Source organism: Rhinoraja longicauda, chromosome 10 (assembly GCF_053455715.1).
Source record: "Rhinoraja longicauda isolate Sanriku21f chromosome 10, sRhiLon1.1, whole genome shotgun sequence".
Lineage (NCBI taxonomy): Eukaryota > Metazoa > Chordata > Chondrichthyes > Rajiformes > Arhynchobatidae > Rhinoraja > Rhinoraja longicauda.
This window is the reverse complement of record NC_135962.1, coordinates 59,695,043-59,710,795: the sequence shown is the minus strand read 5'-3', so window position 1 is coordinate 59,710,795 and position 15,753 is coordinate 59,695,043. Positions and strand designations below refer to the sequence as shown.

Genomic DNA, 15,753 nt, shown 5'->3' with positions numbered 1-15,753 from the left:
CAGCCATGATCACATTGAATGGTGGTGCTGGCTCGAAGGGCCGAATGGCCTCCTCCTGCACCTATTGTCTATTGTCTATTGTTTTGTGACATGCTTCCTATGGCTGACCTGAGCTGAGTGGAGTGAAGTTTATTAATGTGGATAAATTCAATGTGAAATAAACAAATAATGATTTAAGCTAAGGTTGTGTTTGATCTGCTTGGCCACGCCCGTATGTGAGGCCTGGGACCAATCTTGCCGGCAGATGTCCGGGCGGGACCACTCAGTAGGGGTGGGCTTGTTGGGGGCGTCTCGTCGTGTGGTCCTCCTTGCCCCGTCCCTTGACGTGCTTCCTGTACACCAGAGAGAAGGAACCCAGCCCGTCCATGGTGGGTCTGACCGTTTCGAATCCCGCTCTTCCCTGGGTGAAGAGGGGGTCCTCGATCTGCCGCCCGTCCTCGCCGGGGCGGGCTGCCTCTCCTCCGACACTCAGGCCCACGTTCAGGCCCACGTTCAGGCCCACGTTCAGGCCCACGTTCAGGCCCATCTTCAGCGCCGAGCTGGTGCCCGCTGCCCCGGACGGAGATGTTGGGGGCATCTCCTCGTCTGAGACCTGCGGGCTTTGTCCCAGAGTGTTGGCGGTGGCCGGACGGCCGTAGGGCAACTCTGGCGAGCTGGCGAGGACCCTCGGCATGAACCCTTGCCCAGCCAAAGCCGATGCCCACTTCCCTTTGGACCGCTGCTGGCACCTGCACAGGATGTTCAAGAATTCCAAGTAGCTGGACAACTTTGGCTCGGAGCTGGCTGAGGACGACCTGCGGACATAGCAGAGACACGAGGAACGGTAAGTGCTGCCTTACCAAACAGAAAAGCAGCAAGTGCTGGATTAACTCAGCGACATCTCTAGAGAATATGGAAGGTATCACAAACTGCTGGAGTAACTCAGCAGGTCAGGCAACATCTGGGAGAGAGGGAACGGGTGACGTTTCGGGTCGAGACCCTTCTTCAGACTGAAGAGTCGGGTCTCGACCCGAAACGTCACCCATTCCCTCTCTCCTAGATGCTGCCTGACCCGCTGAGTTACTCCAGCACTTTGTGAATAAATACCACCCAGTAGATAAAATCTATTACAACATAAGATGTAAGAGTCAGCACTTTAAAAAAATACTAGACCAAGGTCTAGAAGGATCTTATCGAAACGTATAAGATTATTAAGGGGTTGGACACGTTAGAGGCAGGAAACATGTTCCCAATGTTGGGGGAGTCCAGAACTAAACTAAACTAAACTATAACTAATCTTAATTAAACTCAACCATACCTAATCTTAACTAAACTAAACTACCTAATCTTAACCAAACCAAACTATCACTAATCTTAACTAAACTAAACTACACCTAATCTTAACTAAACTAAACTGTAACTAATCTTAACTAAACTAAAGTGTACCCAATTTTAACTATACTAAACTAGAACTAATCTTAGCTAAACTAAACTAGAACTAGTCTTAGCTAAACTAAACTAGAACAAGTCTTAGCTAAACTAAACTAGAACTAGACTTGGCTAAACTAAACTGTAACTAATCCTAACTAAACTATAACTAACCTAAACTATAACTTATCTTAACAAAACTAAACTATAATTAATCCTTACTAAACTAAACTGTAACTAATCTTAACGAAATGAAACTACAACTAATCTTAACTAAACTAATCTAAACTAAAAGTATACAAAACAAAACGGAAACTAAACTAAACTAAAACAAAATAAATGAAATATAGACTGAAGTTAAACTAAAGTGAAGTGAAGTGAAGAGTGTGTGTGCGTGCGTGCGTGCGTGCGTGCGTGTGTGCGTGCGTGCGTGAGTGCGTGCGTGCGTGCGTGTGTGAGTGCGTGCGTGCGTGCGTGTGTGCGTGCGTGCGTGTGTGCGTGCGTGTGTGAGTGCGTGCGTGTGTGAGTGCGTGCGTGTGTGCCTGTGCGTGTGTGCGTGCGTGCGTGCGTGCGTGCGTGCGTGCGTGCGTGCGTGCGTGCGTGTGTGCGTGTGTGAGTGTGTGCGTGTGTGCCTGTGCGTGCGTGCGTGCGTGTGTGCGTGCATGTGTGAGTGCGTGCGTGCGTGCGTGCGTGTGCGTGCGTGCGTGTGTGCATGCGTGTGCGTGCGTGCACAAGACCGCAGTGTGCAAGGGTTGTCCTGCTGACTTGCAGCACGTTTGAGGTGTGGGTGGATCGGTGCTGTTGGCCTCACCTGTTGTGGGTCAGATAGTCCGAGCTTCTCTCTGATTCGGGAGCGTACCTGCCCGCTGTGAACAGGCGGACGCCCGTGGGAGTCTGGGTGCTGGGGACAGACCTCAGTGTCCGCTGTCTGGCCGCCTGGCGTCTGGGCGCTGCCTCCTGCCACAGGGGTGTGGACGCGCTCCGTTCCCGGCTCTCCGTCTCTCTCTTCAACCTCAGGCTCCTCTTGCCACCGCCTGCACCAACTGGTTTCCTCTCTTTGCAAACTGAAAGATCAAAGAGGTGATGAAGAAGGCACGTGGTTGGCTCGCCTTCATCGGTCAGGGCAATGTGTGCACGGGTCAGCAAGTCATGACGCGGCCTGACAGGATCCAGGGAAGGGGAATCAGAGAACCTACCCTGGCAAAGGACTGCAGTAAGTTGTGGACACTGCCCATCACAGGCCCGGACCTCCCCACCATCCAGGGGATTTATCGCAGTCGATGCCTCACAAAGGCAGCCAGCATCGTCAGAGACACACACCACCCTGGCCACACTCTCATCTCACCCCTGCCACCGGGAAGAAGGTACAGGAGCCCGAAAACTGTAACGTCCAGGCTCAGGAACAGCATCTTCCCCACATCCACCAGGCTGTTAAACACCACAACCTCAAATAAGCTCTGAACTACAATAGACTATTATTGTTATTATTATTTACAGTACTATGTATTTACAGTACTAGGGATGAGAGGAGATCTTATCGAAACGTATAAGATTATTAAGGGGTTGGACACGTTAGAGGCAGGAAACATGTTCCCAATGTTGGGGGAGTCCAGAACAAGGGGCCACAGTTTAAGAATTAAGGGGTAAGCCATTTAGAACGGAGATGAGGAAAAACTATTTCACCCAGAGAGTTGTGAATCTGTGGAATTCTCTGCCTCAGAAGGCAGTGGAGGCCAATTCTCTGAATGCATTCAAGAGAGAGCTAGATAGAGCTCTTAAGGATAGCGGAGTCAGGGGGTATGGGGAGAAGGCAGGAACGGGGTACTGATTGAGAATGATCAGCCATGATCACATTGAATGGCGGTGCTGGCTCGAAGGGCCGAATGGCCTCCTCCTGCACCTATTGTCTATTGCCTATAAATAAGCTCTGAACTACAATAGATTATTATTGTTATTATTATTTACAGTGTACTATGTTTACACATTCTGTTGTGCTGCAGCAAGTATGAATTTCATTGTTCTGTCAGGATCTAGTGTTGCCAACTGTCCCATGTTAGCCGGGACATCCTGTATGTTGGGCTAAATTGATTTGTCCCGTACGGGACCGCCCTTGACACGTATTAGGCCCGGGGGGGGCACTGTAGGTCCGGACACTGTAGGCCCGGACACTGTAGGCCCGGACGCTGTAGGCCCGGACGCTGTAGGCCCGGACACTGTAGGCCGGACGCTGTAGGCCCGGACACTGTTGGCCCGGACGCTGTAGGCCCAGACGCTGTAGGCCCGGACGCTGTAGGCCCGGACGCTGGAGGCCTGGACGCTGGAGGCCCGGACGCTGGAGGCCCGGACACTGTAGGTCCAGACTTTGTAGCCCGGGGGCCGCTGTCGTAGGAGTAGGCCATTCGGCCCTTCGAGCCAGCACCGCCATTCAATGTGATCATGGCTGATCATTCTCAATCAGTACCCCGTTCCTGCCTTCTCCCCATACCCCCTGACTCCGCTATCCTTAAGAGCTCTATCTAGCTCTCTCTTGAATGCATTCAGAGAATTGGCCTCCACTGCATTCTGAGGCAGAGAATTCCACAGATTCACAACTCTCTGGGTGAAATAGTTTTTCCTCATCTCCGTTCTAAATGGCCTACCCCTTAATTCTTAAACTGTGGCCCCTTGTTCTGGACTCCCCCAACATTGGGAACATGTTTCCTGCCTCTAACGTGTCCAACCCCTTAATAATCTTATATGTTTCGATAAGATCCCCTCTCATCCTTCTAAATTCCAGTGTATACAAACCTAGTCGCTCCAGTCTTTCAACATATGACAGTCCCGCCATTCCGGGAATTAACCTCGGTCACCATTGGTGGAGCGGGAGCACGTGGCCGCTGGCTGGGTGAGGTCACGTGGGGCGCGGGGTGGTGACGTCACCCTTTTGTCCCTTATTTGGGAGTGAGGACGTTGGCAACCCCTAGTTGGGACATCGAGTGTAAGAGTCAGGAAGTCATGATGCAACTTCATCATGGAGTCAGAGAGCCGTGCAGCCCAGCAACAGCCCCTTCAGCCCAACTTGCCCACTCCAACCCAAGATGCCCCATCTACAAACGTCCCACCTGCCCACGTCTGGGCCAGGTCCCCATTAGCTTTTCCTTCTCTCCAGAGATGCTGCCTGACCCGCTGAGCCACTCCAGCATTTTGTGTCTATCTTCGATTTGCATCTGTAGTTCTTTACGACATGTCTTTTAAATGTTGTTGTGATAAAGCTTTTGTTAGGCTGAGTTTGGAGTATTGCGTGCAGCTCTGATCACCCCCTTTACAGGAAGGGTGTGGAGGCTTTTACCGGAACGCTGCCTGGATTAGAGGGTATGGGAGGGGGAGGTTGGACAAAGCTCGGATTGTATTCTTTTGGAGTGTCGGAGGCTCAGTGGAGACCTGATAGAAATACCCGTGTATGAAACGATAAGAGGCATGGATAAGGTACACTCAGAGGTGTGCACGGTGGCGCAGCGGTAGAGTTGCTGCCTTACAGCGAATGCAGCGCCGGAGACTCAGGTTTGATCCTGACTACGGGTGCCGTCTGTACGGAGTTTGTACGTTCTCCCCGTGACCTGCGTGGGTTTTCTCCGGGATCTTCGGTTTCCTCCCACACTCCAAAGACATAGAAACATAGAAACATAGAAAATAGGTGCAGGAGTAGGCCATTCGGCCCTTCGAGCCTGCACCGCCATTCAATATCATCATGGCTGATCATCCAGCTCAGTAGCCCATACCTGTCTTCTCTCCATACCCCCTGATCCCTTTAGCAAAAAGGGCCACATCTAACTCCCTCTTAAATATAGCCAATGAACTGGCCTCAACTACCTTCTGTGGCAGAGAATTCCACAGACTCACCACTCTCTGTGTGAAGAAATGTTTTCTCATCTCGGTCCTAAAAGACTTCCCCCTTATCCTTAAGCTGTGACCCCTGGTTCTGGACTCCCCCAACATCGGGAACAATCTTCCCGCATCTAGCCTCTCCAACCCCTTAAGAATTTTATATGTTTCTATAAGATCCCCCCTCAGTCTTCTAAATTCCAGCGAGTACAAGCCCAGTCTATCCAGTCTTTCTTCATATGCAAGTCCCGCCATCCCAGGGATCAATCTGGTGAACCTTCTCTGTACTCCCTCTAAGGCAAGAACGTCTTTCCTCAGGTTAGGAGACCAAAACTGCACACAGTACTCCAGGTGTGGTCTCACCAAGGCCCTGTACAACTGCAGCAGAACCTCCCTGCTCCTAAACTCAAATCCTCTTGCTATGAATGCCAACATACCATTCGCTTTCTTCACTGCCTGCTGCACCTGCATGCTTGCTTTCAATGACTGGTGCACCATGACACCCAGGTCACGTTGCATCTCCCCTTCTCCCAATCGGTCACCATTCAGGTAATACTCTGCTTTCCTGTTCTTGCCGCCAAAGTGCAGGTTTGTAAGTTAATTGGCTCGGTATAAATGCAAAAATCCCATTTTCGCATCCACTCCCTACACACCAGGGACAACTAATGGAGGGCCGATTAACCTACAAACCCGCACGTCTTTCGGATGAGTGAGGAAACCGGAGCGCCCGGAGGAAACCCACGCGGTCACAAGGAGAACGTGCAAACTCCACACACACAGACAGCGCCCGAGGTCAGGATCGAACCGACAGCTGGAGGGCGGGAGGGGGGAGAGTTTTGAGGAGGTGTGCAGGGCAGGTGTCTTTCACAGACGGAGGTGGGTGCCTGGAACGTGCTGCCCTGCCAGGGGTGGTGTTTGAAACAGGTGAGGTCTTACCTTCCACCCCACCTGCCTCCACATCCAACGCCCGCAGTCATCCTCCGACATGTCCGCCACCTCGAACACGACCTCACCGCCACTCACCCCTCCCCATCGCCACCCCTTCCCGCAGAGACCATTCCCTCCGCAACTCCCTGGTCCACTCGCCCCTCCCTACCCAAACCACCCCCTCCCCCAGGTACCTTCCCCTGCAACCACAGGAGATGCAACACCTGTCCCCATACCTCCCCCCCCCCCTCGACTCTGACACTGACACTCCTTTCAGCTGAGGCAGAGAGAGGTTCTCTTGCACCTCCTCCAACCTCCTCCACCAGAGGATCAGTCTGAAGAAGGGTCTCGACCCGAAACGTCGCCCATTCCTTCTCTCCTGAGATGCTGCCTGACCCGCTGAGTTACTCCAGCATTTTGTGAATAAATATCCTCCACCAGAGGTATCAGACTTTCCTGATGTGACCTCCTTTTTAATTAATGACACCATTCTTGGACCTGGTGACTGTTTTACCGAACACAGAAACATAGAAACACGGAAACATAGAAAACAGGTGCATGAGGAGGCCATTCGGCCCTTCGAGCCAGCACCGCCATTCATTGTGATCGCGGCTGATCATCCACAATCAGTAACCCGTGCCCAACCTCTCCCCATATCCCTTGATTCCACTAACCCCTAGAGCTCTATCTAACTCTCTTTTAAATTCATCCAGTGAATTGTCCTCCACTGCCCTCTGTGGCGGAGAATTCCACAGATTCACAACTCTCTGGGTGAAAATGTTCTTCTCACCTCAGTTTTAAATGGCCTCCCCTCCACTTTCATTCGGTTCACCATGGCCTGCTGGATCTCCTGGTCGCCAACCATTTTATCTCCCTTTCCCATTCTCACACCGCCCTGTGTGTCCTGGGCCTACTCCATTGCCAGAGGGAAGCCACACGCAAACTGGAGGAACAGCACCTCACTAATTTAGTTTAGAGATACTGTGCGGAAATAGTACCTTCGGCCCACCGGGTCCCCACCGACCAGCGATCCCCGCACACTAACACTATCCTACACACACACTAGGGCCAATTTACATTTATGCCAAGCCAATTAACCTACAAACCTGCACGTCTTTGGAGTGTGGGAGAAAACTGAAGATCTCGGAGAAAACCCACGCAGGTCACGGGGAGAACTTACAAACTGCGTACAGACGGCGCCCGTAGTCGGGATCGAACCCGGGTCTCTAGTGCTGAAAGGCAGCAGCTCTACCGCTGCGTCACCGTGACCGCCCACATTTCACTTGGGCATAGGGTTGCCAACTTCTTCACTCCCAAATAAGGGACAAGGTGACGTCACCGCCCCGCGCCCCACGTGACCTCACCCTGCCGGCGGCCGCGTGCTCCCGCTCCACCAATGGCGGCCGTCCGGACCGGGAGGCGGGTTGCTACGCAATCTCCGTTAGGCAGCGCCCGGGCCTCCGGGCCTACACTGTCCACACTTACACTGTCCAGACCTATACTGACCACACTTACACTGTCCAGACCTATACTGACCACACCTACACTGTCCAGACCTATACTGTCCACACCTACACTGTCTGTGCCTACAGTGTCCGGACCTACAGTGTCCGGACCAACAGTGTCCGGGCCTGCAGAATTGGCCTCCACTGCCTTCTGAGGCAGTGAATTCCACAGATTCACAACTCTCTGGGTGAAAAAGTTTTTCCTCATCTCAGTTCTAAATGGCCTACCCCTTATTCTTAAACTGTGGCCCTTGTTTCTGGACTCCCCCAACATTGGGAACATGTTTCCTGCCTCTAACGTGTCCAACCCCTTAATAATCTTATATGTTTCAATAAGAATCCCTCTCATCCTTCTAAATTCCAGTGAATACAAGCCCAGTCGCTCCAGTCTTTCATCATACGACAGTCCCGCCATTCCGGGGATTAACCTGGTGAACCTACGCTGCACGCCCTCAATAGCAAGGACGTCCTTCCTCAAATTTGGAGACCAAAACTGCACACAGTATTCCAGGTGCGGTCTCACTAGGGCCCTGTACAACTGCACACAGTATTCCAGGTGCGGTCTCACTAGGGCCCTGTACGACATTGAGTCTCGGGTGGGTAGGAATACTGAGATTAGGATACAGCAATGTAAAAAAAAACACATTTTAATTAGTATTAATCATCTAAAATTAAATTTCTTAGTGCCCTAAAATGAAAGTACATTCTGGGAATAAAGAGCAGTTGGCTTCAGCTGGGAAACACATCACCTTGTTTCCATGAGCGTGGCCGCTGGCTTCTGTCGTGGATCGCTGCCCGGGAACTCTCACTGTTGGTCAGGGTCAGCCTCACCTGGGGCTGCCAGCTCCTGGCCCGGCCTGGCCCACCCGCCCGCTGCCGCTCCGCGCTCCACACCGCGTCACCGTTTGTCATCGGCGAGGAGGTCTCGTGGCTGCAAGAGGGGGAAGGGTCAGCAGCAACTGGAGAGACATTCTGGAGAAGGGTCTCGACCCCAAACCTCACCCATCCCTCCTCTCCAGAGATGCTGCCTGGCCCGCTGAGTTACTCCAGCTTTTGGTGTCTATCTTTGGTTTAAACTAGCATCCGCAGTTCCTTCCTACACCCCACACACACACCCACACACACACACACACGCACACACACCACGCACACACACACGCACACACACCACGCACACACGCACACACGCACGCACGCACGCACGCACACACCACACACACGCACGCACACACCACACACACACACGCACGCACGCACGCACACACACACACACCCACACCAAACACACGCGCACACACACACACACACACACCCCACACACACACACCCCACACACACACACACACACGCACCCCCCACACACACACACACATACACACACCACACACACACACACACACACACCCCACACACACACACACACACACTGTATATAGCAGTCTGTAGAAGGGTCTCGACCCAAAACGTCACCCATTCCTTCTCTCCAGAGATGCTGCCTGACCCGCTGAGTTACTCCGGCATTTTCCATCTATCTTTGGTTTGAACCAGCATCTGCACTTCCTTCTTAGACATTCTGTTACACTCTTTGTCTTTAAGCACTATCATCGTTTGTTTGTTTTTATGTGTGTGTCTGTGTGCGTGTATATATATATATAAATTTATATATACAGAGGATTTGAGTACAGGAGTAAAGAGGTCCCTCTGCAGTTGTACAGTGCCCTGGTGAGACCACATCTGGAGTATTGTGTACAGTTTTGGTCTCCTGATTTGAGGAAGGACGTCCTTGCTATTGAGGCAGTGCAGCGTAGGTTCACCAGGTTATTCCCTGGGATAGCGGGACTGTCATATGAGGAAAGATTGGAAAGACTGGGCTTGTATGGACATGGATAGAAAATTGGTTGGCAAACAGAAAGCAAAGAGTGGGGATAAATGGGTCCCTTTCAGAATGGCAGGCAGTGACTAGTGGGGTACCGCAAGGCTCGGTGCTGGGACCACAGCTATTTACAATATACATCAATGACTTGGATGAAGGGATTAAAAGTACCATTAGTAAATTTGCAGATGATGCAAAGCTGGGTGGTAGCGTGAACTGTGAGGAAGATGCTATGAGGTTGCAGGGTGACTTGGACAGGTTGTGTGAGTGGGCGGATGCATGGCAGATGCAGTTTAATGTGGATAAGTGTGAGGTTATCCACTTTGGTGGTAAGAATAGGAAGGCAGATAGGAAAAGGGGACGTACAACAAGATCTGGGTGTCCTAGTGCATCAGTCAATGAAAGGAAGCATGCAGGTACAGCAGGCAGTGAAGAAAGCCAATGGAATGTTGGCCTTCATAACAAGAGGAGTTGAGTATAGGAGCAAAGAGGTCCTTCTGCAGTTGTACAGGGCCCTAGTGAGACCGCACCTGGAGTACTGTGTGCAGTTTTGGTCTCCAAATTTGAGGAAGGATATTCTTGCTATTGAGGGCGTGCAGCGTAGGTTTACTAGGTTAATTCCCAGAATGGCGGGACTGTCGTTATTTGAAAGACTGGAGCGACTAGGCTTGTATACACTGGAATTTAGAAGGATGAGAGGGGATCTTATCGAAACGTATAAGATTATTAAGGGGTTGGACACGTTAGAGGCAGGAAACATGTTCCCAATGTTGGGGGAGTCCAGAACCAGGGCCATAGTTTAAGAATAAGGGGTAGGCCATTTAGAACTGAGGTGAGACCAGCGATCGCCCTGTACACTAACACTATCCTACACACACAATAGGTGCAATTTACAATTATACCAAGTCAATCAGCCCACAAACATGTAGGTATTGGAGTGTGGGAGGGAATCAGAGCTCACCGAAAAAACTCCGTACAGACAGCGCCCGTAGTCAGGATCGAACCCAGGATTCTGGCGCGGTGAGGCAGCAGCTCTACCGCTGTGCCACTGTGTGGCGCTTGTGAATGCAGCCCAGACCATCACGCCAACCAACTCCCCTTCCACTGATGGACACAGAGTGCTGGAGTAACTCAGCGGGTCAGGCAGCATCTGTGGTGAACCTGGATAGGTGACGTTTCACAGAGTGCTGGGGTAACTCAGCGGGTCAGGCAGCATCTCTAGAGAAAAGGACGTTTCGGGTTCAGTTGGATATCATGGTCATCATGGGTGGGTAGGGCTGAAGGGCCTGTTTCTCCAGAACCAGGGGTCACATAGTTTAAGAATAAAGGGTAGGGCATTTAGGACTGAGATGAGGAAAAAATATTTTCAGTCAGAGTTGTGAATCTGTGGAATTCTCTGCCTCAGAAGGCAGTGGAGGCCAATTCTCTGGATGTTTTCAAGAGAGATTTAGATTTAGCTCTCAGGGATAACGGAATCAAGGGATATGGGGAGAAGGCAGGCACGGGGTACTGATTGAGAATGATCAGCCATGATCACAACGAATGGCGGTGCTGGCTCGAAGGGCTGAATGGCCTCCTCCTGCACCTATTTTCTATGTTTCTATGTTTCTATGACTCTCTGGCAGTTTTGATGAAGGTGAGATACATTAGGCTTCAGTACTTGTGTAACGCTGTGAATGTCACTCCAACATTGCCACTTACCTGTACTCATTTGGTGTCAGGAGAGATGAAGGCACAGCAACAACATTATAGACAGCTTCTGGACAAAAAGACAAGGTATAGATCAGTAAACAATTTGAAACCTGGCAATCGCACTCTCTGGGTGAAAACGTTCCTTCTCACCTCAGTTTTAAATGGCCTCCCCTTTATTCTTAGACTGTGTGGCCCCTGGTTCTGGACTCCCACAACATCGGGAACATTTTTCCTGCATCTAGCTTGTCCAGTCCTTTTATAATTTTATACGTCTCTATAAGATCCCCTCTCATCCTTCTAAACTCCAGTGAATACAAGCCCAGTCTTTCCAATCTTTCCTCATACGACAGTCCCGCCATCCCGGGGATTAACCTGGTGAACCTACACTGCACTGCCTCAATAGCAAGGATGTCCTTCCTCAAATTAGGAGACCAAAACTGCACACAATACTCCAGATGTGGTCTCACCAGGGCCCTGTCCAACTGCAGAAGGACCTCTTTACTCCTGTACTCAAATCCTCTCGTTATGAAGGCCAACATGCCATTAGCTTTCTTCACTGCCTGCTGTACCTGCACGCCAACTTTCAGTGATTGGTGTACCAAGGTCTCCTTGCACTTCCCTTTTTCCTAATCTGACACCATTGAGATAATAATCTGCCTCCTTGTTTCTGCCGCCAAAGTGGATAACATCACATTTATCTATATTATACTGCATCTGCCACGCATCTGCCCACTCACTCAACCTGTCCAAGTCACCCTGCAACCTCCTAGCATCCTCTTCGCAGTTCACACTGCCACCCAGCTTTGTGTCATCTGCAAACTTGCTGGTGTTACTTTTAATTCCATCATCAAAATCAATAATATATATTGCGGCCCCAACACCGAGCCTTGCGGCACTCCACTCGCCACTGCCTGCCATTCTGAAAAGGACCCGTTTACTCCTACTCTTTGCTTCCTGTCTGCCAACCAATTCTCTATCCATGTCAACACCCTACCCCCAATACCATGTGCTCTAATTTTGCTCACCAATCTCCCGTGTGGGACCTTATCAAAGGCTTTCTGAAAGTCTAGATACACTACATCCACTGGCTCCCCTTCATCCATTTTACTTGTCACATCCTCAAAGAAACGTATAGAAACATATACAATTCTTAAGGGGTTGGACGGGCTAGATGCTGGAAGAATGTTCCCAATGTTGAGGGAGTCCAGAACCAGGGGCCACAGTCTAAGAATAAAGGGGAGGCCATTTAGGACTGAGATAAGGAAAAACTTTTTCACTCAGAGAATTGTGAATCTGTGGAATTCTCTGCCACAGAGGGCAGTGGAGGCCAATTCACTGGATGAATTTAAAAGAGAGTTAGATAGAGCTCTAGCGGCTAGTGGAATCAAGGGATATGCGGAGAAGGCAGGCACGGGTTACTGATTGTGGATGATCAACCATGATCACATTGAATGGTGGTGCTGGCTCGAAGGGCCAAATGGCCTCCTCCTGCACCTATTTTCTATGTTACTCTATGAGTCACACTGCACAGAAACTGGCCCTTCACACCAACATGTCCAATCTACATGCCCCATCTACACTCGTCCCACTTGGCCCTTCACACCAACATGTCCAATCTACATGCCCCATCTACACTCGTCCCACTTGGCCCTTCACACCAACATGTCCAATCTACATGCCCCATCTACACTCGTCCCACTTGGCCCTTCACACCAACATGTCCAATCTACATGCCCCATCTACACTTGTCCCACTTACTTGTGCTTGGGCCATTTGTCCCTAAACTCTTGTCTCTAAATAGCCTCCTCCTGCACCTAGATTCTATGTTTCTTTGTTTTTTAAGATCCCCTCTCATCCTTCTAAATTCCAGTGAATACACGCCTCGTCGATCCATGCTTTAGTTTTGTACGGAGATCACAGGTCAGCAAGAAATCGGTGGGCCAAAGGTAGGGTTGCCAACTTCTAAATAAGGGACAAAAGGTGACGTCACCGCCCCGCGTGCCCTCGTCCAGCCTGCAGCCACGTGCTCCCGCTCCACCAATAGCGGCCGCCCGGGTTGGGAGGCAGGTTGCTATGCAACCTCCGTTAGGCGGCGCCCGGGCCTCCGGGCCTACAGTGTCTGGATCTACAGTGTCTGGGCCTACAGCGCCCCCTGGGCCTACAGTGTCCGGACTTAGTGTCTGGGCCTACAGCGTCCCCCAGGCCTACAGTGTCGGGGCCTTCAGCGCTCCCCGGGCCTACAGTGTCTGGGCCTAAAGTGTCGGGGCCTTCAGAGCTCCACGGGCCTACTGTCGGGGCCTTCAGCGCTCCCCGGGCCTACAGTGTCTGGGCCACAGTGTCCGGGCCTACAGCCTCAGGACCTACAGCGCCCCCCCAGGCCTAATACGGGACAAAGGCTGTCCCGTACGGGACAAACCAATTTAGCCCAAAATACGGGATGTCCCGGCTAGTACGGTACAGTTGGCGACCCAAGCTGACGGGCCTGTTTCCACAGTGTATCGCTAAAATCTACGGTGTAAAGTCTCAGGGCTCTGGTTCCGATCCTAAGCTACCGTCCCAAGTGAACTATGGTCGCAAGCTCTCCCGGTTAATTGTCCTTACTTTTTCGGGATGTCTGCCAGTCCCTGTTTGCCACTTGATTGATGAGAGGGAGCGTCGTTTTACTGCCAGGGTAGAATTGTGCGGGGGAGACGATCAGGTGGGGGGCTTTGTAATGCTTGGCCCGCATTCCGTTGGCGTTCGGAACCCACAACATCTCTGGAACCAGGAAGAAAATAAACCGTAAACATGGCTGCTGCAATATCTTCAACGGGGTAGTAGTACATTTTTTTCTTATATGTTGGAGCAAACCTTCCCCCCCCTCCCCCCCCCACCCCAGCATCTGCAGTTTATTTCCTACCTACAGTGTCTGGGCCTACAGCGTCCGGGCCTAAAGTGTCCGTGCCTACAGCGCCCCCCCCCCCGGGCCTAATACGGGACAAGGGCGGTCCCGTATGGGACAAGCCAATTTAGCCCAAAATACGGGATGTCCCGACTAATGCAGGACAGTTGGCGACCCTACCGTTTACGGTAGTAACGTTTACTTCCAGGCATCATTTAGGATGTAATGCTGAGGCTCTACAAGGCGCTGGTCAGACCACATTTGGAGTATTGTGAGCAGTTTTGGGCCCCATATCTGAGGAAGGATGTGCTGGCTCTGGAGAGGGTCCAGAGGAGGTTTACAAGAATGATCCCAGGAATGAGTGGGTTAACATATGATGAGCATTTGTCAGCACTGGGCCTGGACTCGCTGGAGTTTAGAAGGATGAGGGGGGACCTCATTGAAACGTACAGAATAGTGAATGGCCTGGATAGAGTGGATGTGGAGAGGATGTTTCCAATAGGGGGAGAGTCTAAGAATAGAGGTCAGCCTCAGAATTAAAGGACGTTCTTTTGGAAAGGAGATGAAGGGGAATTTCTTTAGTCAGAGGGTGGTGAATCTGTGGAATTCAAGTCAGTGGATATTTTTAAGACAGAGATAGATAGATTCCTGATTACTGCGGATGTCAGGGGTTATTGGGGAGAAGCAGGAGAATGGGGTTGGGAGGGAGAGATAGATCGGCCATGATTGAATGGCGGAGTAGACTCGATGGGCTGAATGGCCTAATTCTGCTCCTATCACGTATGGACATGAACTTATCATTTCACACAGACCGCTCTCGTCTTATGCCCAGTAACGTAGTGACCTTTGACGCTGACTCTGCCCGAAATGTAGTCATTATGAGATGAGCCTTCATTCCTCCTGCACCGAACCTGTGAAGCAGAATTAAAGGTGACACCGAGAAATAGCAGGGTGCGGGGAGATCTTACAGAGGTGCACAAAATCATGAGAGGAATAGATCGGGTAGATGCACAGAGTCTCTTGCCCAGAGTAAGGGAATCGAGGACCAGAGGACATAGGTTCAAGGTGAAAGGGAAAAGATTTAATAGGAATCCGAGGGGTAACTTTTTCACACAGAGGGTGGTGGGTGTGTGGAACAAGCTGCCAGAGGAGGTAGTTGAGGCTGGGACTATCCCATCGTTTAAGAAACAGTTGGACAGGTACATGGATAGGACAGGTTTGGAGGGTTATGGCCCGAGCGCAGGCAGGTGGGACTAGGGTAGCTGGGACATTGTTGGCCGGTGTGGGCGAGTTGGGTCGAAGGGCCTGTTTCCACACTGTATCACTCTGTGACTCTATGACCCTATGAAGGGCCTGTTTCCACACTGTATCACTCTATGACTCTATGACTCTATCTAAATGGAACAGAACAAAGAACATGGCACAGAATAGCATGAAAACAGGCCCTTCAGCCCACAATGGCAACATAGACCAGCGATCGATTCGTACACTAGCTCTATCCTACACACACTAGGGACAATTTACAATATTTACAAAAGCCAATTAACCTACGAACCTGTACATCTTTGGAGTGTGGGAAGAAACCGGAGTACCCGGAGAAAACCCAC

At 51.0% G+C, this 15,753-nt stretch overlaps 1 protein-coding gene across 1 annotated transcript in view; it reads right to left on the bottom strand.

The window, feature by feature from the left end:
- Window positions 1-262: 262 nt before the first annotated feature.
- The window catches only part of LOC144597534 (uncharacterized), an 84,048-nt gene continuing 68,557 nt past the window's right edge, over window positions 263-15,753 (bottom strand). Inside the window, exons 14-19 of the mRNA XM_078407013.1 lie at window positions 14,991-15,057; window positions 13,867-14,022; window positions 11,275-11,332; window positions 8,450-8,631; window positions 2,219-2,471; window positions 263-794 (exon numbers count right to left, since the gene is read on the bottom strand). Coding sequence (XP_078263139.1) covers window positions 263-794; window positions 2,219-2,471; window positions 8,450-8,631; window positions 11,275-11,332; window positions 13,867-14,022; window positions 14,991-15,057 — 1,248 coding nt within the window. The remainder of the gene's footprint in view (window positions 795-2,218; window positions 2,472-8,449; window positions 8,632-11,274; window positions 11,333-13,866; window positions 14,023-14,990; window positions 15,058-15,753) is intronic.